Source organism: Cydia fagiglandana, chromosome 5 (genome assembly GCF_963556715.1).
Source record: "Cydia fagiglandana chromosome 5, ilCydFagi1.1, whole genome shotgun sequence".
NCBI lineage: Eukaryota > Metazoa > Arthropoda > Insecta > Lepidoptera > Tortricidae > Cydia > Cydia fagiglandana.
In genome coordinates, this window is record NC_085936.1 from 16,875,264 (window position 1) to 16,902,689 (window position 27,426).

The following is a 27,426-nucleotide window of genomic DNA, read 5'->3' on the forward strand; positions in this document are numbered from 1 at the left end:
AAGTCCTTCCGAAGGAGACAAGATGCTGACTCGCTTTAGTCGCTTTAATAACGAAACATAAACTAAATGTTAAGATAAGCGAAGCCGGACATTATCGATCTATATTTAGACGATTTTAAGATGAAGAGGTGGTTAACTGTGTACAAAAAATCCGTAGTCGAGTTACAGTTTGTAAAATATTATATTACTTGTTTTATATGGAATAAATGGCTTCCATCCTTTAGCCGCTTTATCAGGGAGACTTCTGCCAATGATATACATAATACATATGACAAGAATGTTAAACAGGTATGATACTTAATTGGAATGTTGGCCGATGTGAAGGGGTGAGGTTAGAAACCATGTTTCAAAGTTCTTATTGTATATAAGAATCAGGTTACATTGCAGGTCGAAAATACAATTACAATTACATGAACAATGATGAACAAGAACCCATCTAATTGTTAAATGTCTCTCTTGTAGATATATCCGAAGCTCGGCTAATAGGTATATTGCTTAGTTTTCTTATCATAATAAAGGTTTTTTATTATAAATTTCTGTACGAGTATGAACCCAATGCGAATAAAAATAGCGCTCTATATGGTACGTAGCTATTAATATATTTTTCACCACACCAGCTCGGAAAGGCTTACCTTTGCACTTCAAAAACTAATAGCAAAGTTTCATTTTATTCACATGTGAGTCAAAGTAATCAAATGCAAATTTTGAGTTGTTTTCTTATGTTCGCTGGTAGAATTTACTTTTAAATGATGATTTTGGATTATAAATATTTAATAAAATTTATTTGGATTTTTTTGCTATGATTTTGTTTGATATTTTAAATTTAATATTTGCTTCTGGTTGGTGTGGTGAAAAATATTGTGTTTCACTCGGGAGCGAATTTTGTTTAACTCTCGTGCTTTGAAACCCTCGCAACGCTCAAGTTCCCATTTTTCGAACCACTCACTACGCTCGTGGTTCAATTTTGGAATCTTTCGCTTGCTCGGGTATTATTATTAGCACGAGCGGTTAAACAACGACTTTGCCCCCTTGTAAAACAAATAACTATTTTAGTCCTAACTTCAATATCGAGTCTTTGACAGATTGTTCGCAGAATTTTGTGGGTATGCAAATTGATAGTGTTGTGTAGGCTCCATTAAGCGTCGAATGGCGAGAGCGGCTACTATAGTTCAGTGGAGTAATATAATTTTATCACCACACGAGTCACATACGACACACACATGACGAACTATCTTTGCTTCACACCGCAATATATATTCAAAACTTTTCGAATAGCTAAAGTAGTAAAATTTAGTATAATAGCCTCTTTTTACAACAGTGTTAAGTGCGATATCACCCCTCACACGTTGCAATTTGTAATACATATAAATGGATATTTTAGGAAAAGAAATACTAAGATCTAACCTGTCAAATTTGACATTTGCGCGATTCTGGAGATACTGTTGAACGATTTCCACAGGGTATGACATAGAGATCCAATTCACATCTACTTAATGTAGATATCTTACTCTATCTAACGTAAAAGTGACATTGGTTGCCCGAATTGCGTTGCAAAAGAGAACTAGTTGATATCTACACTATAATGGATCTAGAATGGATCTAGTACGTGTTGTCTCTTGTGAATATCTTGAAGTTCGAATACGGCAGTTAGACGTAGGTGTCACCAGCAAGATATCTCAATAAATTAGCCATTTTACTTACAATGCGCTCTTTATACCGGATTGTAATTAACTTATTAGCATAATCGCTGCGAGCGACCGGTTATGATAATCTTAGATCGCAAGCTGTACAGTTACGTGCACACGCGTACTAAACGTTAAAATAACTACGAAAAAACTTTTAACAATAAAAAGAAAACCGACATCAAAAACGAAGAAATGAAATAGTATCCTATTCTTAAGTACGTGCGTTACCTACCAACAGATATGTTTGAAATTGATACCAAGCTAAATAGCTACGATACTGGTCAATACCTAATAAGCTTTATGTCAAAAAATTACAACACATCTATAATAGTCGTAATATTAAATGCTTTGGGCTGTCGTTTAAAAAAAATCGTGTACATAATTAATAAAATTATATTAAGAACTATGATTTCAAGTGGTGATGTGAAGATATTTCGTCTTAATCATCAGTAAAAATTTAGTCCCGGGGCCACATATGTATATTTCTAAGTTAGGTAGATAATTTGTGAGACTAAAAAGATAATATTTTACATGTAATTTTCTTCTAAGTACTTGATGTGTGTAATCGTGAAATCCCCATAATGTATTGATTTTTTTCTTTAGGTACATATTACGAAAAAATAAATTAGTAACTTTAGTTGTGTTGTGTCGGCGACAGTCCAGACGTCAGCAGCAAAGGTCGGCGAGTGCCACTCCGCTCGGAAATCGGCCATCTTCCACGATTTCGTGATTAGCACAATTATGCTCGTCCAGTTCCTAACTAATTAGTTGAGGTCGCGGCCTTTGCGTCAAATGCCCTTTAGAGCCTGATGAACTGCTGTACGGTCAAGGAATTTGATTTCTGTAACATTTCGTTCTTTTACAGAACTTTCACATGGACAATAATTTGAGATTCCGAATAGTGGCTTTCATTCGAAATGGTATATTTAAATCAAATTTATTGACTGTACGTACAAAAACACTGTAAACAGTGTTTCAATGAGGACGCCAGTGGGTTGGCAGCCGATATTCTGACAAGACTAGGTACCTATGTCTAACCATAGTTCGAACCATCTGGAAACACTTCTCTTATCTGAAACTCATTTCTAATAATTGTAGTGTCATAGACTCATAAAAAACAAAAAACATAAACTTGCCAATTATTTTTCTGGGCTCTAAATATGTTAATGCGATCATAATGGTAAAAGTATACCAGTTCAAAATCTGGCCGGAATATAAATAAAAATCATAGGATAATAATTCATACCAGACCTGGACAGGTACACATACCATTTCATTTGCTGAATTTCATTTAAATCCGTCTCGGAATGCGAGTGAGCGTCATTGCACAAGTATGCGAGAATATTATACCTAAACTATGGAGCTTCAAATGATAAACCGGTCCCACTAGTTTTAAGATACTGGAAGATATAGACGTAGTGGAATTTTTAAGACGCCAACAGGCCTATTATGGATTGCTTTATCCACGTGACAAAATATCTGTCACTTTTTAACAGAGCGCGATTGAAAGTGACGGATACCGTTTTATCACGCTGTCACGGAGAGAAGAACAACCATCATATCCGTACTGGTGAATTCGGGCTTGGAACGGTTCAAAGCGAGACAAGCGCGAGTCTTATTATATTTGAGGATTTTCTGTTGTTATTATCCTTCACAAAACATCCGAATAACGACGCCGTCGAAAGTTTTTGCGCTTTTTTATAGAATCCTTTTACGGCAAAAATAAAAAGGTTTATTTATATTTTTAAAAATCATGAAGGGTGATCTGATCACTGATCTTGTTTCTAGACTAACAGCTAGTCTACTTTTATGGTGTTTAGTTAAACATGATTGCTTATAGTGTAAGCGGTTTCACGGTATTTTTTAAGAAGGACACCAAATTTTAATACACCAACACTGTGTTGAGCCGTCAAATCATTTTATTAAAGTTTCGTACTAATTTTTGTATTTGACTGTGTACTCAAATTGCAACTTCTTTCATTCTACATATTTTATCTCAGGTACTTATCGGACTTTCCTTATCATATATTTACTTAACACTCTGCACAGATACATTTCCTTTATTATATTATTATATATTACAGATTATGACAAAATACACAGAAAAAAACAAAACGTTCTTATATTAGGGTCCTTTTGGTCCTTTTAATATGGAACCCTAAAGAACACTTCCGCGTAACAGTAAAGACGTCAGTTGAAAAAGCACACACCTACACGCCTTTGCTACATCTATTAATAACTATCTAAATTACATGGATAGTGTAGCGTTGCCTTGGTGCGGTCACCGTCTATGATCGTTGAGGTTTAAGGTTTTAAGATAATTTGGTTGTTACTTTGGTAAGTAGGTACACCCTGAGACATCCCCTCCTTGCTTCATTCCTCTCAGTGCTGGGGGTCGTGATCCCCTCCTTCATGATTCCGGGTGGCAGATTTCCAGGCCTTTCGATCTCTTGCGACTTCTGAGGCATCATCGATTGTGAATGTGACAATCATTGATAGAAACCACCAATCGAAACTATGTGCGTAGACAAGATGTCGGTAACGTTTCGTAGCGAATGAAACGGAACTGTCTCTGTCGCACTAAAAGAGTGATAGAGAGAGATAACTACGCTACGCTACGGAGCTGAATGATTGGCATCTTGTCTACGCACCCTGATATAATACCTTATATGGAAATTATCAAGTGACTCAAGAGAGACTTTTGGGTCTCAAGAGAAATCTAATGTATAAAGAAAATTGTTCCTCGTAATTTTTGAGGATACCTACTTATAAGTACATATTACTTATGTTATCATTTTATGCGTGTTACCTATCACCTACATAACCTACCTAATTATGTAAATATGGTTTAACACTTTTTTTTCTGCGTAGAAATAAGTGCAATATTCATATTAGCACTTAAGCATTTTAAGTGTGTTGCCGTGCGTGCCAGATTAAAATGCAACATTGGATACTTTCGTGTACCGTCACAGTCGTGTGTTGGATCTTTGGTAGCGACCTCCGACGATAAACTCAAGACAATTTCGATGTTGATGACGCACAGTAAATCCTCTATACTTTACAAAACGGAATCAAAACGATCCGATGTTTACGATTTACGCTATAAGCAGTTAGGATCGCAACCCTCTAAACGTTCGCCGTTCGCGCGAGTCACTCCACTAAATCCAATACATTTTTATTCATGAAACGATTGACATTTGTATGTTAATTCACAGCGTAGGTCCCGCCTCGAAGGATGAAATATTGAATTATTGCCGAAAGTCGGGGATATATAGAGGAGGCCGGGCGATATTAATCCGTTGGCTGGCCCGGGCCTGGCAGGAATTCAAATAAATCGAGTCGTGACAAACAAGAGGTATAAATCAATCAAGGCAAGGTGGCGTGCAGCCTCTATTGCAACCCCTCCTAGGATTCGGTTTCATATCAAAAGTGGAGCGGTGTATCGGTAAATTTATTGCCAAGGTTAAACTAAACTCGTTATGCCTTCAACTGAAGCGGAACTTTATTTATAAGTCGCGTTTTTGATTTGTGGCACTTTTTTCGAAGGTATTTCGTTAGCGGCTGTGCATACCACCTGTACAACTTTTCCTTTTAGAATTGGATGTAACGTGTTTTAATTTTCCCTCAAACTTGTGAGTAGCCTCGACGGTCCGACAGCGAATAAATAAATCTAGAATTTACTACAATACTGAAATATTTTAATGAGAAAAACGAACGCTGACTAAAAAAATTTTAACGAAGAAACTGAGGCTCAGTTGAATGTTTTTGATTTAATTGATTATATATACCCATTCTCAATAATCATCAGTATATGCAACCGTTAGATAACTAAAGGAAATAAAGAAATTAAATATCCATTAGTTCTTTGTGAAACTGATAGATACGACAAAGATAATTATTATCTTTACACCTTTAGTCAATTTGTGTTAGAATGTCCCTATAATTATTATTATTATTTGTATCTCCTTTCTGGATTTCACGGGCCTATAAATCCCGGTCTTTTGATAGGCTTGCGTGGGGATACAGATCCAACACGTAGAGGCCCTTTGGAGAGCTTTAATGTCATGTAGAACGCCTGCTGGAACCCGTTCACAGGCGCAACAATAGACACCCATGAACCGGTCGCAGCAGGCATTGGGACTATTGTAGAAAAAGTGAACAGTGTTCCGGTCTATAGATTGAAGTTTGGGTGGACAATGAAACTGCTCTATTGCAAAGAGGTCCGGACACCTGCCATAACAATGTTAACACCGTTATCGAGGCAGGTGGTGACTCGCCGCTGACTAGATGGGCCCCTAAAACTGCCGTCGTAAAGACGACCAGGAGCAACATCGGTGTGAGCGGCTCAGGGGTGTCGAGAGGTGTGCGCCGCTTTCTACCCAGTGGCTGTTACCAGCCACTGTGCCAACTCGCGTCTTATGCATCTTTCACTTCCACCCCTGGAGCATATAGCTCTAGCGACTCCTCTCTGGACGGCCAATGAAGGCAAGCCAGAGCTGAGAGTCCTGCGGGTCCCCTTGAGGTCCACTCCGACCCACGAAGACACGCCGGAGACGGAGACCCTGACCGACTCTCGGGAGCACTCGGGTCCGTGGGGTCGTTACTCCCCAACAGCTCGCCACAAGCTGTATTATTATTTAAACTTTATTGCACAGTAAAAAATAGGTATACAGTGACAAAAGGCGGACTTAATGCTACACGGCATTCTCTACCAGTCAACCTTTAGGCCAAACAGAGAAGCATAGTTGGCTATAATGCTATTATTTTTTTATTATTTTATTATCTATTCGGTATTCATTACCGATTTTTATCTAGAATCTAGAGTGACGTCCAGCTTGGAAGCTTCATCCTCTAGAATAAAATATAAGACTCAAAATCGACTTCTATTAAAGACGGCTGACATAGAAACTGTTCGATGTCTCATAATGTCATTGGCAAACTGTAATTATTTTGTATTTTGAAATAAACTGCTTACGCTAAGTATAAAAAGTTATATTACCTACAAATTTTATTTATGACACCAGTCACCATTTTATTTATGATATGTCTACCCATTGCGATTTCAATAACCCTCGACAGTCGACAAATGGCCTGGAATACATCCCTTGCTGCTGTGCCTATTCCACGAATGACGACTCAAGTATGCTGATAATACTGATATGTAGTACTTCGCAGTAATGCCCATAAAACTATTGCTTAAGCCCGCACTAGATAACTTTCATTCCATATAATTATATGAAATATTCACATCCTAACTATCCGAAGTGTGTCTACGTCAATTATATGTATACATTATTCGCCTTATTGCAAAGAGAGAAGGTGCTAATTTGTCAACATACATTTGAAATCACTTACGAGTATGCTGCGAAGTTTGAGTGATCAAGATAAAATTCTTAGTAATATTTTGCTTCTTTAATTAGGTGCAATGAACCAAGTTTAGAATTTTCTACGATAACCGGAACTAGCATCACATCTGCGAGTGTCAGGTCTACTCTGATCTACCTGAGATAACAAATGTAGGCAAAAGATTTGCGTAGATAAATCTTTAAAAAAAAACACGAGAGGCCTACTTCATATGAAAAATGTCTTATACTATATATACCTAATACCTATCCTTACCATCATAACAATTAAGCCAATTTGTAACTTTATTAGTAATTATATTATCAGTATTTTTATATATTTTTCATATTAATATGTTTATTTTGCAATATTGTCTGGTTGCCACTACCGTTAGGTAATTGTTCTAAACTACCCTCCGGCCTGGGGCTCCACAGAATACCAGCGCTGTGGTATTTATACCAGAGCATATGCTGAGTGGTGTCCTTTTGTAGCCACTATAGCGGCGCCAAATTTTATTTTTGTAGTTATCTTACTCCTTTTTTCTTTTCTTTTTTTCACGTTGCTGGTGGACTTGTCTATTTCTGTGTAACATTTACCTTAGAAATTACCCTGTAACTAGCTTTAAGTGTTTTAGTGAGTAAGTTCTTCTCTCTCTTTTATAAATGAAGTGGCGCTGTATGTAGAAGGTTTTTACAATAAATGACTTTCTTTCTTTCTTTCATATGCGCATGAACGAAAAGGGATCACTTTTCAAAGTTTGTACAGAAAACTCCATGCAGTTCCGTTCCGTTGTCCGACTCCGTAGCCTATGGACGCCTGCAACTCCAGAGGTGTTACTTGCACGTTGCCGTCCCTAACACTTTTTAGGGTTCCGTACCCAAAGGGTAAAACGGGACCCTATTACTAACAGGGAAGGGTACCCATGCAACTGTCCGACTCCGATTTGATTTATTTTGATATAATTATGTTATAGAGTAGTCTAAAATAACGGACACGTATTTTTTTTTAGCTGCCCAAACTCAACCTGGAGAAAATGACCTTCAAAGTACTGAAAATTGACCTTCTTCTTCTTATGGTGCCGTCTCCTGCCGGAGGTTGGCTATCATTTAAGTGGGGATCCCATACAACAAACGTGAGTTTTGACCAAAACTAAGCAACGTCGGGCGGGGTCAGTACTTGGATGGGTGACCGTTTTTTTTGCCGTTTTTTGCATTATGGTACGGAACCCTTCGTGCGCGAGTCCGACTCGCACTTGCCCGGTTTTTTTTTGCCAGTCCGCACCCTGGTTGAGCTCTGGCAACCGTACTCACCGGCAGGAACACAGCACTATGCGTATTACGGTCTTGTGTTATTTGGCTGAGGTGCATGGAGGTTGGAGGTACTTCCTCAGTTGGGCTCTGATCTGCTCTAAGAGATCTGGAATGACATCTGCTGTGGCACACGAAGCGAGATGGCGTTCGCAGTGTCCATACCTCTCTTTTGGACGTATTAGTTTAAGCACACACCCGTGTCCAAAAAGCTTTGATTACTTGAATACGTAGACCTACCGGAATAAGAAAATTATTAGGTAAGTACATGTAGGTACTGGAACTAATACAGGAATAACATTATCGAGCGCTCCAACCAATTTAACACCATTTAGTAGATAACCAGAGTCCCGACTTATTTGGTTAAACATTATGCCGATAGCGTTTAAATATACACCATATCAAGGCCAGTTGCTATTCAGTATCATCACTTAAAATTCGACTCTAGTCGTTTTTCATTACTGCGACGTACATTGCAGCTTATGTTACACGAATCAGGTTACCGACTCGTATTTATGCAGGATTGGATATTGTACAATGAGGTAATTTAGTGACAAATCACGGTATAACGCGCGTGTTGTCAGTCACTCACACATTTACGATAAGATATAGGTAGATAGAACAGTGGAATAAATTCAAGTATTTAACTTGCTTCCAATTTCACTTTATTAAATTCGTTATCAGATATCTTGCGATGTTGATTCTATCCGCTTATAAAAGTCGTCGAGTTTTTTAAGTAAGTTACTATACGGTTGTTTATGATTTAATGTCTGTAGTATTTTTCTGTATTAAAGAAGGAATCGTAGACATTTAACCTTTGATGGAAAACACCTATTTTACTCCTACAAGGTACCTTCTTAAATTGAAAACAGTTTATATTATATTAGAACATACAAGGAACAGCAAACTCATTCAAAGTAGCGTATTTCAGCGATAAGTGATAAAAACGATATATGTTACACTTATCAGAAGGCAGCCAGCACGTGGGTGGAGTGCAGGCATGCATAACTAACGTAGATGCACCAATAAACACCTTCCTGCCCTTGCTGCTTCTTGCTCAAAGGCAAGTAACTATTAAACACTGATAGTCTCGTACCTTTTAGGCTGGTTTTAGTGTCACGCGGATCGCTCCGCACAGCCAAATTGTATGAGAAAGCTGTCCGCGCGGACGGACGTCAGCTTTAGTTACTCTATAACGCTCCCGCTCCCTTTACTCTATCTAAAGCGATCCGCACCGGACCAATATGTACTTACTAAGGTTCAGGGAGGACAGCTTTCTCATACAATTTGGCGGTGCGGAGCGATTCGCACGGACGATCCGCGTGACACTAAAACCAGCCTTAGTCTGTAACGCTCCCAGAACTTAATACATATTGGTCCGGTGCGGAGCGATCCGCACGGACGGTCTGCGTGACACTAAAACCAGCCTTACTCTGTAACGCTCCCAGAACTTAATACATATTGGTCCGGTGCGGAGCGATCCGCACGGACGGTCCGCGTGACACTAAAACCAGCCTTACTCTGTAACGCTAACGTTCCCTGAACTTAATACATATTGGTCCGGTGCGGAGCGATCTGCACGGACGGTCCGCGTGACACTACAACCAGCCATAAGGAGTGGTAATGGTATTATTGTGGTACTAACCTCCATATAGCCGACCACCCGAAGAAAGAAGAAATTGTTACCCTTAAATTTTCTCTTTCTTACAGCGCTCGCTACACAATGTCACGGTCGGAAGCGAAATTTATTTAATGCATACCTCGTTATTTAAAAAAGGGACAACTTCTCTAATATATTTGAAACTGAAATATACTCCTTCGAAATATTATAAATACTAGGTATATTATAAATAATGCAAAGGATAAAGTAATAAGTTTCAGAATGTTTCTGATTTAATAGACATTGTCAGTTTTTATTATTTCTCGTGACTTACGCACATGCACCGCAACGACGAATGCAACATTCAAGGGCCTCGTTACTCGAAGACTAACTGATTACATCAGATTACTGCGCTAATGGCCAGCTTTAACGATTGGCATAAGTGCTCCAATTAAACGTAAATGTATTTATTTCTCGATAAAACGAAGGTATTAGTTGCGATTAAATCTGGAATTAAGAAGCGGTGGTCTGAATTGATCAAGATGTGCTTTCTAGTGAGTTTTGCTTGTATGGTATTTTAAGTAAGGGAACAAGCCTATAACAGGGGGTTAGCTAATGACATTCGTACATCGACAAACGCCAAACGAATATAAATATGTTAATTATCAATTTGCCTTTTTAACTTTAAAATAGTTACGATTGGATTTTTATGATTGCCAATTTAGTTTACGCGATCTAGCATATTCCTTTGCCGACAAGTATTTGTTTATCGTTGCGTCTGGGATAGCCTCACTTAAAACACCTGTAAGTCTTTATTTCTTATTGGGCATTATTGTTTCAATTCAAATTCGAATAAACAATATCACAAAGGGTCCCTCCGTATTATAATTGTTGGAAAATTCCAGCGGAGACCTTTCTTAATAAGTAATTATTGAGGTTACATTGATTTAACGCGCGCCATCTTGTTGCGATAACAAATGTATTTGCACAGCTCGCGATAGCATACGGCATTCGTTCTTGGGCGATTAATTCAGTTTTCATTGTTAATTTCGGCACAATAGTGTCATGTCATGGGTGTTGCCAGAATCAAGTTGCAGTAGGCGTGACATATTGTGCATACTCGTAAACCAGATGCACCTGGGATGGGATGGATGATTCTTGAGTGACAACCACGTACGTAGGTATTGGGAAGACCATCGACATGCTGGATCGTTATGTAGTTACTTTGGGAAAACCTGCGTTTACGACCAATCCCCAAGTAATTTATAAATGATGACATAGGTTGAGATTGAGTTGAATTGATTGAGTATGAAATGCTGAAGGGTGCGGCTAAGTATTTGACGATTAAAAGAGCATGTGGCGCTCCAGCAGTATTCATAAACACTTTATAAAGCAAAGTTTGAGCTGGTTGTACGCTAAATGAACCTAAGAGATATAGTTAATTTTTTTAGCATTAGAAAGAACTTGCAAGAAGGTAAGCGATCTTGACAAATGTCTTTTAATTGAAAAACGCTTTTTAAAATTCAAAAATTATTACTTATGAAAGCAGAAGAATATAAATGATCGTATTGGATTCATAATTGTTACATATTTGCCGTAACTTATTTTTAAAATGTGTTTTTCAATTAAAAGACACATCAAGATTGTTTAGCTAATTTCTAATGCTAAATAAAACGAACTATAGAAAGATAATGGAAGCATTTGAAACGTGGTGCTGGAGGCGTAAAGAAGGCATTAGTTTTGAGAGACAGGATAATGCATGAGGAGATGCTGAGAAGAGTGAATGAAAGGCCGGAGAGCGATCCTGAACACTATTGCAAATAGACGCGGACAAATGATTGAACACAAGGACACATAGGATGCAAGCGGGGTAGAGGAAAACCCAGACGCAGCTTTTTAAGTACAACAAGTGAAAGGACGTGTCGTATCAATAAGTCAAAGAGCTGGCGCAAGATAGGGTAAGCTGAAAGATACTCCACCAACAAGAGAATATCTCTTAAGTTAATGATCATGATGTTGTACGCTAAATAATGCCGCCATCAAGATATATTATACAGACAAAAAAGTAATGATCAATTGATCATGTTTAAGCATCTTTGAAGATTGAATGTACCTTCATATTGAGTAGGTATCTACTTGACCGAGGAACATATCATAGGTAAAACACATTACGCTTTCAAGATTCAAATTCCCACACGTGTATAGGCACAAGGATCTGCGGAGAGCGTACTAACGGTCCAGGGTGTCATTACAACCACTCGCCGAGATATTCGTTCCCATGAACTAGTATAATACTCTCCAACCACTCATATAAAAAGGTAAAGATCTCGTGGTTACATTAACACTGGTCTGAGCGTTCGGCGTTTGGAATCGGCCAGCTAACGGTAGCATTTACTATTCATTCAAGCGACATCGATATGGCTGTAAGGATTTCACTGGCCAGAAATTCGACTTTGAAATCGCGATGTTGCGAAGCCGCGGTATGTGCAGAGCAGACGTTCTAGTGACACCTAGAATTTTCTTGAATGGTGGTTTTGCTAGTGTCAAATTTCTTGCAAAGTAGGATGATTTCAGGATTTATGCTAGCCCATATGTTATTCGAATAGTGTTCAGCTTTTACTAAGTCTATATTTATTTCAAACCATGCGAAAACTAAAGTACCGCGAGCCTGTTGGTAGGCAGGTATATGGTTAATTACTTACAAGGTGGTTTGTGGATTCTAAATTCATAACTACCTACCGTTTTAGAGGAGTCTTCATGTATAACTTTGTCCTGTGTATTATGCGAAAAAAAAAAGATATTATTTATTTAGGTATCTGAGACCTATGTCACAATTTTCAGTTAGGTACGTCAAACACCTTACGAAACCATTCGCCGAGAATAAAAGTGAAGGAAAACCATTTCCAAACAATAATCAGATCATCTAGATCCTTCTATTTATAGCTATTAAATTAAGTACTATTTTATGCAAACTCGAAACCGCTCCGATTATAAAATCTTAAACTGCATTTAAATACTCAATTGACTTCCGCATATCGTAATCCAGTAAGACTACAAGCTCCCACGTGATTCTGTATCTCTCTCGCACTAATACCACGTTTTTGCAGACGAAAGAAACAGACGATTCCAACGTTGCTAATTAAGTGAACTCACAATGACTGTAGCTAGTTCAGCGTAGTCTGTATTATGAGGTATTAAGGTTGATAATAGCGTGAAATTTCCGTTTAAATGGGCATTGTATGCGTAAACATTAATCGCTGACACGGGTAGGCCTTTGAAGGTCACGGTGCTCGTGTATTCCCATCGCTGTGTTCGTTGAGCGACTCGAGCGCTTGAGCTCACTAGTGTAACTGTATCCGTAGATCTGTATGATTAATGCTATAATCGGAAAGTTGACTTATACTGGAGAGCCCGAGCGTTTGACTTGCCTGTGTTTGGTGTGCGATTGGAATATTGACCCTGCGCGAATCTTCTTGTGATAAGCACTTTTTGTATTTTGGGTTAAGGAAATCTTTGGGAAATTAGTAGATACAATGGGGGCTTATCCACGCGCTGAAAACGTACCACGCATTATGTTCTTACAGATTTATCAGATTTTGATATTTTTTATATTTTTCAGTAGGTAGATATAGTTCCTCTAAGTTGGTCCCATTTCTTTACACTAGTTAAAATTAATGTTATTAAGGTCCGTTTAAAGTACGTAGGTAGTATATAGTAGGTTTCGATGAAAATGTATTCCATGCGAGACCTAAGAAGGTAATGGCACTATGATCCAGAATTCGTGGAACACAGGTAAGATGCCTTCTTATTTTAGCAGTTTCCTGGTTGCATTCTGAAAGAGGCCGGTGCCGATCCTATTAGCCAAATTTAAAGAATCGGCCCACGCTCTGGTTTTATTGAAAGCGCTTATATTTGACCGTAGAACCCAAAAAGAGCATAGGGCCATATTATTCCTCATAATGTGTTTATGTCTTCACTGAGAAGCAACTGATAAGGTAAGGTGGAGTAAAGGCCAGCGCAAACCGGCGGAGCGCAGCGCAGATCACCGGATTTACGCCGCGCAGCGCACACCCGCGAGCGCCCGCCAGTCCGAGCGCTGGCGGCCGGCGCACCAGGGCGCACTTCGGCGCAGGCCGGGGGATGCCGCGGCATGCCGCCACGTGTACTCTATCACAAAGGGATTAGTGACTAGTGTGCACGAATTCTCCTCTGTCGTCCCGGCGCTATTCCGGCGCAATCGGGGGGCCTCGTCGCATGCCGGGGGATGCCGCGGCACGCCGGCGCTACCGCCGCGGTATCCTTTAGCGTGCTCCTCGATGCCGCGGAGTAACAATCCTCCGTAATGCTCCGAGGTCGGTCTCAAAGCATTTAAATTTATACCTGAGGGTAATTGAAATAGGAAAGATACATTGATAATTTTAAAGTGATCTGCGTTGTGCTCCGCCGGTTTACGCAGGCCTATAAGGTAAGGTGGAGTAACACTAACAGTATGAGAATTCCATACAAGTGACAGTCTTACCCCGGTGATAGTCTTATCCCACCATCCCCACCTTATCTTACATAAATATCAAAATAAATGACATTTCATACTCAAGTTCCAAGAAAGTCGTAGGTATTGCTACGAGGCGGGGTTTGAACCCACGACCTCCAGGTTTGAAGACTTTGAAGCATGCCTTCCCGTACAGTACTTTTCACACTTACACGTTTACAAAACTATTATTCACCAATCCGAGAATAGTTCAAGGTATTACGTCATTTTTTTTAGTGCTTAACTTCTTAGTCTAGACGCGGCAATTGTTATTATGCATTTTATGATTGTAAAACATGCTATTGACGCAATGGATACTTATTGTAGTTATTATTCAATCAATAAGGAATTTTTGTGAATTACCTAGTTAAATATGTGGGACAAACTGAAAGCTTTTGGAATAGAGAAAACTGTAAGCCGTCACTCCTTATTTCAATGCGTGATCTAACTCTTTCTGATTATTTATGTCTACAATTTTTTATTACGATTAAACTTAACGCAATGGCTCATGTTCCCAAAGGCCTTTTTGTGTGGTGATTTTGGGTTAACGGAGGTTGTTCATGAAATTCATGACACCCATAAAGATTAAAAAAACCGGGCAAGTGCGAGTCGGACTCGCGCACGAAGGGTTCCGTACCATAATGCAAAAAAAAAAACCGAAAAAAAAACGGTCACCCATCCAAGTACTGACCACTCCCGACGTTGCTTAACTTTGGTCAAAAATCACGTTTGTTGTATGGGAGCCCCATTTAAATCTTTATTTTATTCTGTTTTTAGTATTTGTTGTTATAGCGGCAACAGAAATACATCATCTGTGAAAATTTCAACTGTCTAGCTATCACGGTTCGTGAGATACAGCCTGGTGACAGACGGTCGGACGGACGGACGGACGGACGGACAGCGAAGTCTTAGTAATAGGGTCCCGTTTTACCCTTTGGGTACGGAACCCTAAAAAATCACGTAAATATTCATTCGAGTTTTTTTTACTGGTGTCAGAGGAATATTGTTAATGTCAGAATCTGATGATATGCAACTTTTTGTCAGTCTTTTTCATAAATTATAAAACGATTACCTACAGCAATTTCTAACGATGGAACGTTGGGACAGGTAGGTACCTAAGTATATGATTTTTTTGCGCTTATAAGGCGCTCCATGTTTCTAAACATATTGTTACCTTAGATATATAAAATGGCCGTCGTAATAAATTTAAGCCAGCTACACCAAAAACCCAACCCGTCTGCGTATGATTGTTCTATGCTCTTAATTTTTTTTTTTGTTAATATGCTCTTAATTGAATAAATATTACATCTTATTAGATTACCAATTAAAGTAATAGATAGATTTATTCATTAAAGTGTATAAATTATAATCAACACACCCATTGTGACATAAACTCTTGGGTCTCTATTGCATTGATAATATTAGTTTTACAATGGCTGCTATTCTATTGATTATATGCACATCTTTAACCATTTCCGAAAACAATTTCGCATTATCGCAATGTATGAAAAACTTGCTGAATAAGGAATAGACGCAAACGCTGACGTTTACTGAGAATGGTCGTTTTATAACATCAAATATTTTAAAATTAGTATACATACTATACAAGATTTATTAAGTAACCGACTATTTTAAATTCCAAATCATCAGTCTGATTCTACAATACGAGGGCGTGTCGCATTATGTGATCACTGTTTATCAACAACCAATTCTCTTTATACGTATGCACACATTCCATCGCTGCTTCAGTACTACTCGTTTGACGCGACGCCATTGCGTAACGCAATGGACACCGTTTTGGAGAAGGCATCCTTTTTTATCTTTTTATATCGGTCGATTTATAGATAGCTCTAGGTGACACTGCGCAGTTTGACCAGACTGCGTATTCTCGACTACCGGCGAATGGTACGTCTAGGTGAGCCAGTGTAACTCCAATATCGACATCAATGATAAAAGTATGCGTCTGAAAGCGCACTTATGTTGGTCGAGTGAGAAAATTTACTAATGTATGTGGTAGTAATAACACCACAGACGCATGGCGCTTCTTAGAATGAATAGCTAGGTGTAATATTTGTAATATTTATGGCCAGTAGCTTTTAGTATCTACGTTGTGGAATGTTTGACAAGTTGTTTTGAGGCGCAGTAGCTGACACGTGTTTCCGATTTAGGGGTTTTCAACTTTTTATACATCCTACAGCAGATAGATCATTTGATTTAATTTAATGGTGTTTTGCACAACTTTAAAGTTGTCGTCATCATTGTCATCATCAATGATGATTTTTGGCTAATATTATATACTAAGTTTTCTGCCCACGAGTTCATCTGTGTAGAATGAAGACTTCAGTTATAAAATCTATCCTAAGTCTTTCGCCGGGACTCAAATTAACTGTAATACCAAATCGATTAAGTGGTGCAAGCGTGAAAAGACAGACGGACGAACAGTCTGCTGCAGAGATAGTTGACCCCATGCAAATAAATTTCTATGCAGGGGGGTCGGTTATTTCTGTAGCTGACTGTACACTCAGACTGAGTTACTTTCTAATTTATAGTATTAGTAGGGATTAGGCAAAATATGTCCACTGTCCGACTTATATTCTAATGTTTTAAATAAGTAGTGCCAAGTTCATATACATATGTACGTTCTTAATCCCTTGCCATCCCCCCTGCACTCCCCACCACATCGTACTCGCACGCAAACACGCAATCAGAAAGAAAATACTGTCTATTATAAAATGATTAATTTTAAATTGATGTCATAAGTGCAAATCAAAAGGATACGTCCTGAGCTATAACTTTATCGGCTTATTAAAAGGTCAAACGCAACAGCGATAAGGACATAACGATAATGCCTTATCAATACAAGTAGTCATATGGCTAGGAAAACTTGTAGAGAACTCTGTGTTAAATACCTACTCGAAATAGATTATGAAAAAGTGATAATTCGGCAAAACAACAAGACTTTTGACCGTGTGGGTAGTAGACCAGATAAAATGTTTAATACCTTCTACGGATCAACCAAAGTTTAGTGGCTTAGTAGGCAAGCGACTAAGATATGTTAATCAACTGACAAATACATTTTATAACTGGCCAGATATACAGAACTAAAATTGTAGGTAATTTAAGCATTTAGTGCAAACAAATGAATCATATAAGCTAATAAATTCCCAAAGGTTGATATACTCAGGAATATGAGTCTTCTCAACTACTGTCTAAAGAAACAATTAGCTCTTGTATAAGTACAGGTTAGATTGGTTAGAAAATATAATTGGCCGTAGCTTGCACGTATTGTGTAAGAACGGCTCCTTAACTGTTCCCTCATTGTCATTGCTAAGGATCGTTACTCCTTAATAAGAACCATCAGCCAATTCACATTAACTAACTCGGGGATCTAGCCAAGGCAATCGTTTATAGAAAACGTCTTTCGAAACTTACGAGTATATAATGTATGCAAATTATTTAAACAAATCTTTTCGTTTGCATCCATCATCCCGATACATTTTTACACACTTTTATTTAACTTCACTGCGTATATTCTTTATAAGAATGCGTATTACAAATCTTGTAACTTAAATTTGAACCACTTTCCGGTGTCTGGTTGAGCTGAAATTTGGTTATTTTTACTTCCATTCACTACCACTATGTGGCTGGCGTTCTCACGAGCCCTCAATGTGCGCGGAGATTCATCTCCAAGATCGGCTATGTCAGCCATGTTCGGGCGCACGAGCGCCGAGCGAACTAGGAGTCGAAGTGGTCGCCATGGTCGAAATCGGCCGGAAGGATCATTTTTACTTCCGTATATCCAATCACAATGCAATAATATGCTAATATGCAGTCGGAATATAGCAAAAGGATCTCTTCAATGGAAAAACATAAACACATCGAGTTTAGGCTTATTACAAAGATCTCGAGATTTGCTCGACAGTCAAAGGAGAGAAAGTACAGTCGTCAATAAAAGTGTGTATCAAAAATATTTACTGTTACTTTTCAATTCATCGATAAACGATTTTCATCTCAACAACGGCCCCTGAACTGTACAAATGTATCTTACCTTCCATCCAGCTGAGGAATTGCTATCGCCCTTATCCTTAAAATATGGCACGTTCTGGACCATCCACTCGTAGATCTGCGACAACGTGAGTCGGTTGTCCTGCGCCGAGGTGATGGCCTGGGTGATGAGATCAGCGTAAGAGAGGTTGCCCCAGGCATTGCGTCGGGACGAGTTCTTCTTGCCCACTGCTGTGGGAAGGGGAGGGGCACCTATGGAGAAACAACAGACATTTAGAACACAGTAGAGAAAAAAGATTCCAGAAACAGAGATAAGTCGAGCATAAAGAAGGTAAAGGAAGAATTACTCCAATAAAGGGATTCGAAGAATGGGACCGGCATATCTATGCCATCATCCTCTAAGAAATCTTTCTTAGAGGATGGCTAGAGTACCTATTGAATAGGCTGCTAATTCTGCTTAGGTTATTGCGAATTATTTTGACCTTCTGATTTGTGAAGGATTGCAATAAAAAAGCTTCTATCTTGTATATTCTGACAATTAATACTCAAGTGAGGTATCATGCAATAGGCTTAGGTAACATTAAGTGTCCACAAATCAAATAATTAAAAAGAATATTGTTGTTACATCTTTTTCTTCAGGATTTTTTTTTTTTAAATGTATGTCTAAATATATGTAAATGTTGTTAGTTACGAGTATATCCAAATATGTGAAACTGAAAATAGTTGGTCATGTTAGGATGTATTGCACAAGACGCTTTGCCTCTAATATTCTCGTAAGTGCAGCTAAGTCGAAATTGATTGCAGTATTTTTCCTTGTAAGCCACGTTTTGACTAATCGGCCTCATATATTCTCTTATCTGATAACGATGTTGTGGACTAACGCTTATGTATTTTCTATGATAGAATATATTTAGTCCACTATTCCTATAAAATACGTATTTATCGACACACTTCTTCTTATATAGGAATAGTGGACTAAAGACGTTCACATGCGTGGGCGTCCATACGACAAACAATTAATAGGATGTATCAATCTATCCCATTTATTTATTTCTTATTTTTCTTCCCTTTTTTTCGATATCTTTTTTAGATCGACTACTGCGCCATAGAAAAACACAAATTACGATTGTTCTTTATGTTGTATACTTTATTTCTTCGTAATTTCTGTAACTGTAACTGATTTGCTTATTATGGTATGTACAATAAAGTATAATGCATGTAAATTTATACACCTTCTAGTTTTAACTTCTGTTGTATGTAAAAAGTCATCTTTGCGTGATCACTCTCTGTCACAGATGAATTAGTAGATTAGATCTTTGTAATTGATATAAAATATAGAATTTAATTTTTATTTTTGTTGTTAAATTTTAAAGTTGGTTACCGATGGTCGATTGGTTGGTTGGTTGATGGTTGGATGGCAAATATGCATTATTTAATTTGAAAAAAATAAAAGAAATACCTGTTCGCCGGACGATATCAGCCGTCTAACTGACAGGCTGATATTGTCTGGCGAACTGGTAATTAGTGGGCCCCTTTAAGTGCGAATCTGCGCATTCTTAAAAATATTCCAATAAGATTCCAACAAGAACCAAAATAATGTATAGACTTCTTTTACAAATATGTAGTACATTTGCTTTCCTTCTACGATCTATATCAGATGGTCGTACCTTTGATGCGAAAGTTGGCATGGAATCAAAGATTTATCCACCGCTACTTTGTGGTACAGTTAAGTAAAAGCATGGGACGTCAAGCCAATTATGGTAGATCAATAATTCGAAAAAGGCAATGACCTTATGCTCTTTAAAAGTATCCCTTAGATAAACTTTCGACGTATCAGTAGAGATAAACAGTGGCAGTGATGATGAATTGATATGATACACGTGGACGAGAGCCTCAATCACAAAACAGTTGGTACTTATCTATAGAATGTTGATAATACGCTACTGACTGAATTTGTACTGAATGTTTGAATAAGGTGGATTTTATAAAGATTTAAGGCTACCTTGTGAAGATTTACGCTATTGAATGAAAATAATTTGTTTTTTTATATATTGGCCTGGATGTCGCAACTAAATATAAGCGAACTTTGATGATCAATCTTCCTGCTAAATAGTTTGCTTAGCCGGTAATAACTTTTTATATGTGCGCTAATGCAGGGTTTGTACCTAATTAAGTTGCTGAAGTTGTCTTTCAGGTCTGCTGCTAAGTTTACATGTATATATAATTCACGAATTATTTTTTTCTAGCTTCTCAAACTTTTTTCACCCAGTTACCCTACTAGATGTTGATAAAGATCCCAACACAAATATTGGTTTTGTTGGATTTATAAAATTTTTAGGAAAGGAGATATTATTCACAGATGTCGAGCTCGATAGTCCGATTCCAATGATATTGTGGCAATATTAAAAAAAAGATAAAGGAATCCAAAAAGATTGCAAAAGAATAGGCAAGGCGATACTAGAAAAACTTGAACAATAACATGTGTTTGTTTAAATTTGCAATGTTATAGAAAAGGAATGAGCATACGATGCACATTTGCGGTTATATTTTTAGAGACAGGAAAGCTGTATCAGCTATAAAGTAGTATGTATTATACTGTGTGCGTCCACGTTTAGAAAAAGTAAATTGACTCTAGTTAGGAGAAAGTATCGTTGATTGGCTCAACGTAACCCCAGGTCCCTTATCAGGAAATCCACAGGAGGCCTACGGACTTCTCGATCGCTTTATTAGAAAACGTTATTACGCGTCTCGCAGCTACCCGTGGATTCCTCGCAATTTTCTAGAGCAATTGCAACTAGGAGTTAATTGATCAGAATTCAACAAAACTCTTCCAAGTAAAGCGAAGTGATTTGAGATTAAGGGGATGGTTCTGAATAAGTTTGCTTTTTGCTTATTATTTCTTCAAGTGGCGCCAGCGAAAACGCAAATTGCATTGATTAGGTAAACAACTACTTTTTGCTTAGTATCCCTGTATTATTCCTATGCCTACACCTACAGTGATATTGTCAAGTCAGCAACTGACTCTGTGCCACGTAGTTCTCTTCGATAAACTTTTTGCGACCAAACACTTTTATCATGACTGTCAGAGCACGGCCAACTTGTAAACATGTTGTGTTGTGATCATTTTAATATTTCTTTTATCAGTTACGCTACGCTTACATTGTACCTATTAAGCTGCTAATAATATGACTCGTTGCATGTTTGTTTTGTTATTGGAGCCATGCAAACGTGCGTGGCCGACCTAATTAGTGAGGTTTGAGGGCGGGAATTTTACCGGAAAGATTAGTGTTGGAGTTCTTCTTGGAGCCGGCGTCCTCGGGGTCGACGAAGTTGTCGGGACGCGGCAGCGGCCACGTGTTGGAGCGCGCGCGCGGCTGGGGCTCGAAGCCCACCTCGGCCAGCTCCCCCAGCGGCTCTAGCTCTGCCATGCCCCCCTCCAGCTCCTGCAACGCCGTCTGCGACGACCACAGGTTGGTGTAGCTCCCGCCCGCCTGCAGAGACATCTCCGCCTCTCTACACAGCGGCTCAGTGGAATTTTTCGGTAGCTGTGACGATCCGCACGCTCAGCGGTGCGTGCCGACTTTGGCCGTTAGCATCACAGTGCGCTCTCGTTTCTGATTTTTTTTTCTATTTCCAGAACGTCGTCGGACCCGAGCTCCACCGGGAGGTTATCTGTCTTCTCGTTATCGGCTCTGTTATTCGAAGCCAATAACATGTGGTATCTCGGTAACGTTCATAAACAGCGCCGTACGCAGAGCGTCGGCCGTCGGGCCGTTCCCGAGAGGTGATTTTCGCTAAATATAAGCGCGGAGCGCGGCGGGGGCGGGGCGCGAACCACGTGAGCTATACGCCGATTTTCCAATTCATCACTGGCGGGCTAGAGGCGCGATAACCTTGTAACGTGGCCCGTAACACCGCGTTTCGTGTCGCCTACGATCGTCACCGGTCCCAATATTTGGCCACTGCGCAAATTCAGGCGTCCTTCCGAGTTCGAGCACTTTATAACTTTTTCGCACTGTCAAGAGTTCACTGAGGGTTCGATTAGCACTTTGCACAGTTGTGGGTTTCCATAAACTCGCATCAAAAGTTGTTCGGAAGTGTCCACGCGGTCGGCGATGGTCGCTACTGCGTAATAAGCAGAGTATAGCGCGTGGCGCGGCGGTCGTCCTCGGCCGCGAGCGGTCGCACGTACACTGAACCGTCTGACGGCTGACGGCGCTCGGCGGAGCGCGGAGCCGGGCGCGGAGGCGCGGCGCTCGTGCGAATTCCGCTCGCGACGCGGGACGGGGGATCTTGAAGTGGCGTCGTATGACCGCGCTCGGCCGCGCTCGCCGCCACTCGGCTCGCCTTCGCTCATTAATTTATAGTCCGAATTCTTTCCACAGTTATCGGAGTACAGTGCAGGCGGCGCGGCATGCGAGCGCCGACGTCATACTTTGTTTACAAACTTTTTAAAATGCGAGCTATCACATTACGAGAGTTGCAAGTCGGCAGCATTTCCGCAGTCAAGTTTACGGCATGTTTTAAAGGGCATATGCAATTCGTGTAAATGCCTGATTGAGGAAGTCCACGTAATATAAGTACAGTCAATGGTAAAAATATGGGTGTACAAATCATTTCAAAAATATGTCCTATAACTCTTATGTCAGTGAATTAAGAACTATGGGACATATTTTTGAGTAAGTTGTCTACACCCATATTTTTACCGTTGACTGTACATACATAACACATGCACGAAATTGAATGTAACGAAACTTTATATAATTATTGTAATGAATGGTTGTTTATGCGTGGTCTGTATAGGTATTAATTATTATATCTACGTATCTTTACACAATATTCAACACACTTATAAAGAAATATATAGTTTCCATTTACTTACTTACTGTAACACGCCTTTTGTACAAATACTAAATAAGGGCTTTTTTTCAAATTAGAAAATATTCCTAAACTTCGTAGACGCCTACGCCACGAGTCGTAGCAGTTAGAATCAAAGCGCTTAGTAACAGTGCAGTTCAATGCTACGCATTAAAAAAACAAATAGGTATTTTAAGAGTGGGCTGTATTGGGGATTCACCAAAATATATTGCAAAGTTGTACCTTATAAAAACTGGTGTACCGCTTATAGAATAATTATGTATTTCTCTGTTTAACTGCGCATTATTGATTAATAGTTTGCTAATTTATTTTACTTTATACTGGGTGTGGCCTGTAACATAAGCAAATAATTAAAACATTGATTGTACTCCTCAAACGGTGACACTTTTGTTCAACAACTTTCAAAAATTATGAAGTACTTATTTAGACTCCCTATTATTCATACAAAATAAATATTATCTTCAATGGACGCCATCGCTACGCCATTATCATTGTGATTGACGTTGCTTGTCACGCCTTAAACATAACAAAATTCGCAATACATTGCGTCTTAGAATCAAACCACAAGTAATTTTTAAAAGTCGCTGAACTAGTTGGTCAATATGGGGAGTACAGCCTACGGTTTAATTTTTTGCTCATATTACAGGCCACACCCGGTATAAGTAATATTTTGACAAATCTTGCATGTATAACTATATTATCACATTACGCCAAAATACTTTTATAAATTACCACGTTTAGTATTTAAATTTTGTATACTTAAATCTTAATTTTCAATCTCAGTGACGAAGCGTGGGCGACGCCTTTGTAAAATCCTAGCTCAGAAATATAATAATATTCTATATTAAATAGGAAGGAAAAGGAAGAAGGAAGGAATTAGACATGATATAAGAATAAGTATCTTTACATATTATTATAGTATCATAGATCATAGCAACACAGGAGGCTAATTCGAACTTCGAATTGAACTCATTTAGACATCACTAACCTGTGATACGAGTGGTACGAGCTACGATAATACTGGATGAACCGAAAAATAGTAGTTAAATAGTAGTATGTATTCTAGGCTACTTAAAATAACACAAATTAAAATATTTTCATAGAAACTAATTAATTTGTTCTTAGAATACTGGGTGACATTTTTTGGCGACACAGAGCCAAAGAGGGGATTTTTGTAGTTACTCGAGCGCGTCAGAGTAAGATATGAGTGATATCTGACTACCCGTGAAGTCTACCATGGCCACTTTTAAGCCTACTATGTTGGTCCGATCTGATAATACAGTAAAATTATACATTTTGCGTTTGCGTCAAATCCGGTAGTTCTGATTTTTTGCAGGCTTGTTTATGATGTTGGTCCAATGAATAATCCAAGTTTGTGACCTCGAGCGCCGAACGCAACTTTGTCAAAAATCGAATAAACCGCATTTTTTTTAGATTTGGGCGATTATAACCCTAAACTACTAGTTTTTGATAGTAACTTCCTAGGGCGTTTTTAAAGTAGACTAAATTTGCTACAATAAGACACTAGAATTGTCTCTGTACATCTCATATTTTCCGAGATAAAGCCTTTCAAAATTTGATAAATTTTACGTCAGTTCTTAGCTATAATAATTGCGGTTTATTCGATTTTTGACTAAGTTGCGTTCGGCGCTCGAGGTCACAAACTTGGATTATTCATTGGGCCAACATCATAAACAAGCCTGCAAAAAATCAGAACTACCGGATTTGACGCAAAAGAGCCAGGTTACAAAATTCGACAAAGTTACTGGATTATGACGGATAATGTATTTCCAAATTGTAACCGTCAGATTAAGAAAATGCGTACATATAATTGTCACATTAAGTATTGGCACAATTAGCATACCTACCTCACCAACCAACGGACCAACATAAAAGGCTTTTGTGGTTAAGGTAGATTCCACGGGTAATAAATCTTTGTAGGTAATAAGATATCACTCATATCTTAATCTGACACGTTGAAGTAACTACAAAAATCCCCTTTTGGGCTCCCCTACCATTGATATTCCTTTTAATGTTTAAATCTACCAGAAATCTTACTATTACATTTATTTTCGCTACACATACATCCGCCTTTTTGTATTATGTTAGCCAAATTCCAAGTCATTCGATCTACAGTAGAACCCGCTTAATACGATCACGTTTAATACGATTTCCCGCATAATACGCCATTTTACGCCGGTCCCTGCATCTTTAGGCCTGTTTTCATACATTTTTTCACGGTTAATACAACTCGCATCCCGCTTAATACGCCATCTAAAATTCCCGTTACGCACCATCTGCACGTTTGTTTTATTGACATAACCGTCGTACGGCCGTATTGTTATGCAATACGCCGTTAGCCAACATTTTTTTATGTGTATTACCTACCTTAGGTTTTTTGTTTTACTAATATCTTTTGTCGGGTCATTATCAGAGAATGCTATGCCATCTGCTTGACGGTTATGGACCACGGAGTGCCAGCTATCGCTTCCAGATTTTTATTTGCAATTACTTACTACACGACTTTCTAGTTCAGCCTATCGTTAGTGTTCCTATATTAATAACCGCGTGTGAACTTATATCTACCTACACTTACCTAGATATCATTCGCTCATTATCACCGCTACGGTGTTTGACATGAAATAGTACTAGTTTTTTTTCACGTTTAATACGATTTCCCGTTTAAGACGCTTTTTTTGCTAGGTCCCCTCAGAATCGTCTTAAGCGGGTTCTACTGTATATATTTTTGCTCCAACTCATTCGAAAAAAAAGTGACCGTTTTTATATTTGAAGTACGGAACCCTAAACATAGCCCTTTAATTGTTAGGTAACGCGAACTAAACCCACGATAATAAATAGTGGACAACGAAAATAGGGATCAGGGGAGTGGACGCAATTAAATAGCAGCAGACGTCCGTGGAGACTTACCGGCTGCAGCTGCGGGTTCTTATGGTAGGGTCATTGCACTAGTTTTAGTCCACTTCACGAAATTTGAATATAAACCTACATTGCTGCACGAATTTGGACTTCTTGCAATCGTTAATGTCTAAGCAATATATCTATCTACATACCTGCTCGTAAAAATGATATTACGCAAGTAGCAAATTAAAAATGAAATATACTTAGGTATTCTTGCTATTCCGTCAAGTGGAAAAGGAAAATTATAGCATGGACGGAAACTAGCGCAATGACCCAATCTACAATTAGCTGTACATGTAGGTAAGCGGGTGAGATGAACTAAGCTCATATTCATAATAAGTAATATCTAGAAGACCGAGTTTTGATCGGTAAACATATAAAAATTCAAAAATGCGCATTGTCCCATAGATAAGACGTAGCTAGATCGATTATCGCCCCCGAAAACCCCCATATAAATTGTTTATACGACAACGATTTCACTCACTTGAATTTTTAGTCGCTATTGGCGACATGTCGAACCCTCATATAGCAAATTTAATCGAAATCGCTAGAGCCGTTTCCGAGATCCTCGAAATATATATAAGTAAATAAATATACATAATATGTATATATAAATAAACAAAAATTGCTCGTTTAAAAGTATTAGATTAGATAGAGAGATACATACATTAGTGTGGAGTGTAGACTGTAACTTTTCGTGATGAGGGGTTCGTTGGGTGAAGCGTAGAAACTCGCCGCTGGAACGCGCTGGCCGTCGTGCTGTCTCGAAGTCCGCTATACCTCCATTTACCGGAATATGTGTTGTGTGAAATAAAAACACATATATCTGAGTTTATTTACTGGAGAGTGTTCAGGCAAGTGATAGAGTTAAGCTCTCTGAGTTCTCTGAATATGCTACAAATGGCGCGGGTTTATATAGGAATGGCCGGGCGATTTGTATCTCTGAACTAGTGGGCATTATATGCAGAGTGAGTTTTATTTATTTCTGCCAATCTCGTTAATTATAAGCACGTATGAAAGGAGCACGAATCCTAGACTTATAAATAGATACAATATTAAGCACGTATGAAAGGAGCATGAATCCTAGACTTATAACTAGATATAAAACATTCCACGCAATTCATTTGACATAATATGTGAGCACAAAGTAAAACATGATAT

At 38.7% G+C, this 27,426-nt stretch overlaps 1 protein-coding gene and 1 long non-coding RNA gene across 3 annotated transcripts in view; one reads left to right on the top strand and one right to left on the bottom strand.

The window, feature by feature from the left end:
- Nucleotides 1-22,900, bottom strand: part of LOC134664588 (forkhead box protein O) — a 152,780-nt gene extending 129,880 nt beyond the window's left edge. For both annotated transcript variants that reach the window (XM_063521310.1, XM_063521309.1), the window contains exons 1-2: nt 21,743-22,900; nt 18,512-18,720 (exon numbers count right to left, since the gene is read on the bottom strand). In XM_063521310.1, the coding sequence (XP_063377380.1) occupies nt 18,512-18,720; nt 21,743-21,971 (438 nt within the window). In that variant the 5' untranslated portion in view covers nt 21,972-22,900. The remainder of the gene's footprint in view (nt 1-18,511; nt 18,721-21,742) is intronic.
- LOC134664604 (uncharacterized) overlaps nt 1-27,426 on the top strand; it is a 484,236-nt gene that overhangs the window by 63,218 nt on the left and 393,592 nt on the right. The window lies entirely within an intron of this gene.